The 1,693-nt window shown below is 57.8% G+C and overlaps 1 protein-coding gene across 1 annotated transcript; it reads right to left on the reverse strand.

Annotated features, from left to right (window-relative positions):
* Positions 1 to 402: 402 nt before the first annotated feature.
* RPRM (reprimo, TP53 dependent G2 arrest mediator candidate) lies at positions 403 to 1,687 on the reverse strand. The gene has a single exon (XM_011927784.1). It carries the CDS (start codon positions 1,631 to 1,633, stop codon positions 1,304 to 1,306), a length of 330 nt encoding a protein of 109 aa, XP_011783174.1. The 5' UTR covers positions 1,634 to 1,687; the 3' UTR covers positions 403 to 1,303.
* Positions 1,688 to 1,693: the final 6 nt, after the last annotated feature.

Below are 1,693 nucleotides of genomic sequence, written 5' to 3' on the forward strand. Positions count from 1 at the left end.
AGAGACGCTCTCCCTAAAGAGTGTCCAAGCCTTCTCTTCCTTTCATTAGCGGTGTAATCCTGTGTTCCCGCCGGAGCCTGGCACGGAAGTATAATCTTCCCGCGGGGGCCCTCCTGTAGTCTCGCCTACCTGAGAGCTGAGACTAAATGAAATATAAAATATTCATGATAAGAGGAAACAAAGGATGCTGCCTCCAGGACGGCTACTGTGCCTGAGGCTGGGCTCTGTCTCAGTCATCCCAGGGCCTCTCCAACTGGCCCCACCCTCGCCCCTCCATGGGATCCACAAGTTGAATCGCAGCTCTCCAGGGTGAATTGCCCTGGCCGGGTGCCAGACTCCGCCCCGCCGCCCCTTTCCCCCCCTGCTGGGGCGCGCAGAATGACCACCAGGAGGCCAGGAACAAAACGCTTAAATGTTGCATTTATTAAGGAAATGTTAAATAAGAAAAAAAACAAAAAGTCAAAACGGTGTCACGGATGTCAAGAGCACTTTTGTGGCGTAAACCGTGCAGTCACGAGCTACGAGTTCTATTCTGGGTCTTTGTCTCAGGGCCAGCAGGAACGCTAGACACCTCCCAAAAGACCCAGTGGGAAATGCACTAAAAGAAACAACTCACCCCCCTCAAATTCGCAGGCTCCCCCTCCCCCCACCCCTTCTCCCACAATGACAAAACTTTAACCCCTCAGGCAGGCAAACAGGCCACTGGGGCAGAAAAAGACTTATCAAATATTTGTATTCAAGCAAACAAACACAAAACCTCTTAAAACGGCACGTTACAATCAAAGGTATTTATCGCCTCTCCCCTCCAGGGCTGGTGGGGAGCAGGAGAAGAGTGGGAGCGCACCCGGACACGGATATGTGAGACCCCATGATGTCTGCTGCGTGGCTTTTAACAGGTCACTTTTCCGGTCACAAGGCGATCAGTGCCGCTGGGTCTTTCCCCTGCCCTCCCTCTCCACTTGCCCCCAGAGCTTGGCCCACCTGCGGGTGGAGAAGGGCCTTCGCCCTGTCGTTCTCCCCGCATTCCAAGTAAGTAGCAGCTTCCAAAGTTCTGCGCCCTAATCGCCGCCTTCTTGCCACTTTCTGCTGAGTCTAGAAGTCTGGGCGCTCTCCTCCGACTGCCAGGCATGAGGACTTTCAGAGGGCGAGGGAGAAACCGGTAGCTCCTTTACGAAAGGCCGAAGTCGAGAGAAATAATTGACTCCGACAGGTTTGCTTCGCCCAGTCTCTGACAGTGAGGGGCACAGCCGGGCTGGCAAAGTGGGCAGGCGTGGGAGCGGTTGCCGCGGGGGCGGAGGGCGGGTCAGTAGGGCCCCACGACCACCGCTTCCACCTCCTTAGACGGTCTCCGGTCCTTCACGAGGAAGTTGATCATGCCCTCGGACTTGATGAGCAGATTGCAGCCGAGGAAGAAGATGCCGAAGACCACGGTGAGTGAGAGCACGCACATAACCGCGATCTGCACCACGCGCATTATGTACAGGCTGCGCTCGTCCGGGCCTCCCTCCGCGAAGCCGTCGTCGGTCACCACGGACGCCTGGGTGCAGCAGCGCACGGCTCTCTCCAGCGCCTCGCTGCTGTTAGCCAGGAACAGGCCAGCCACGTCGGTCTGGTTGCCCAGGGCCGGATTCATCGCAGGAGCGGGCGGGCGCCGCGAGCGCCGCGGGTCCGAGGGGTGGGAAGGCGGTGGCGC

Source organism: Colobus angolensis, unplaced genomic scaffold (assembly GCF_000951035.1).
Source record: "Colobus angolensis palliatus isolate OR3802 unplaced genomic scaffold, Cang.pa_1.0 Scaffold748, whole genome shotgun sequence".
NCBI lineage: Eukaryota > Metazoa > Chordata > Mammalia > Primates > Cercopithecidae > Colobus > Colobus angolensis.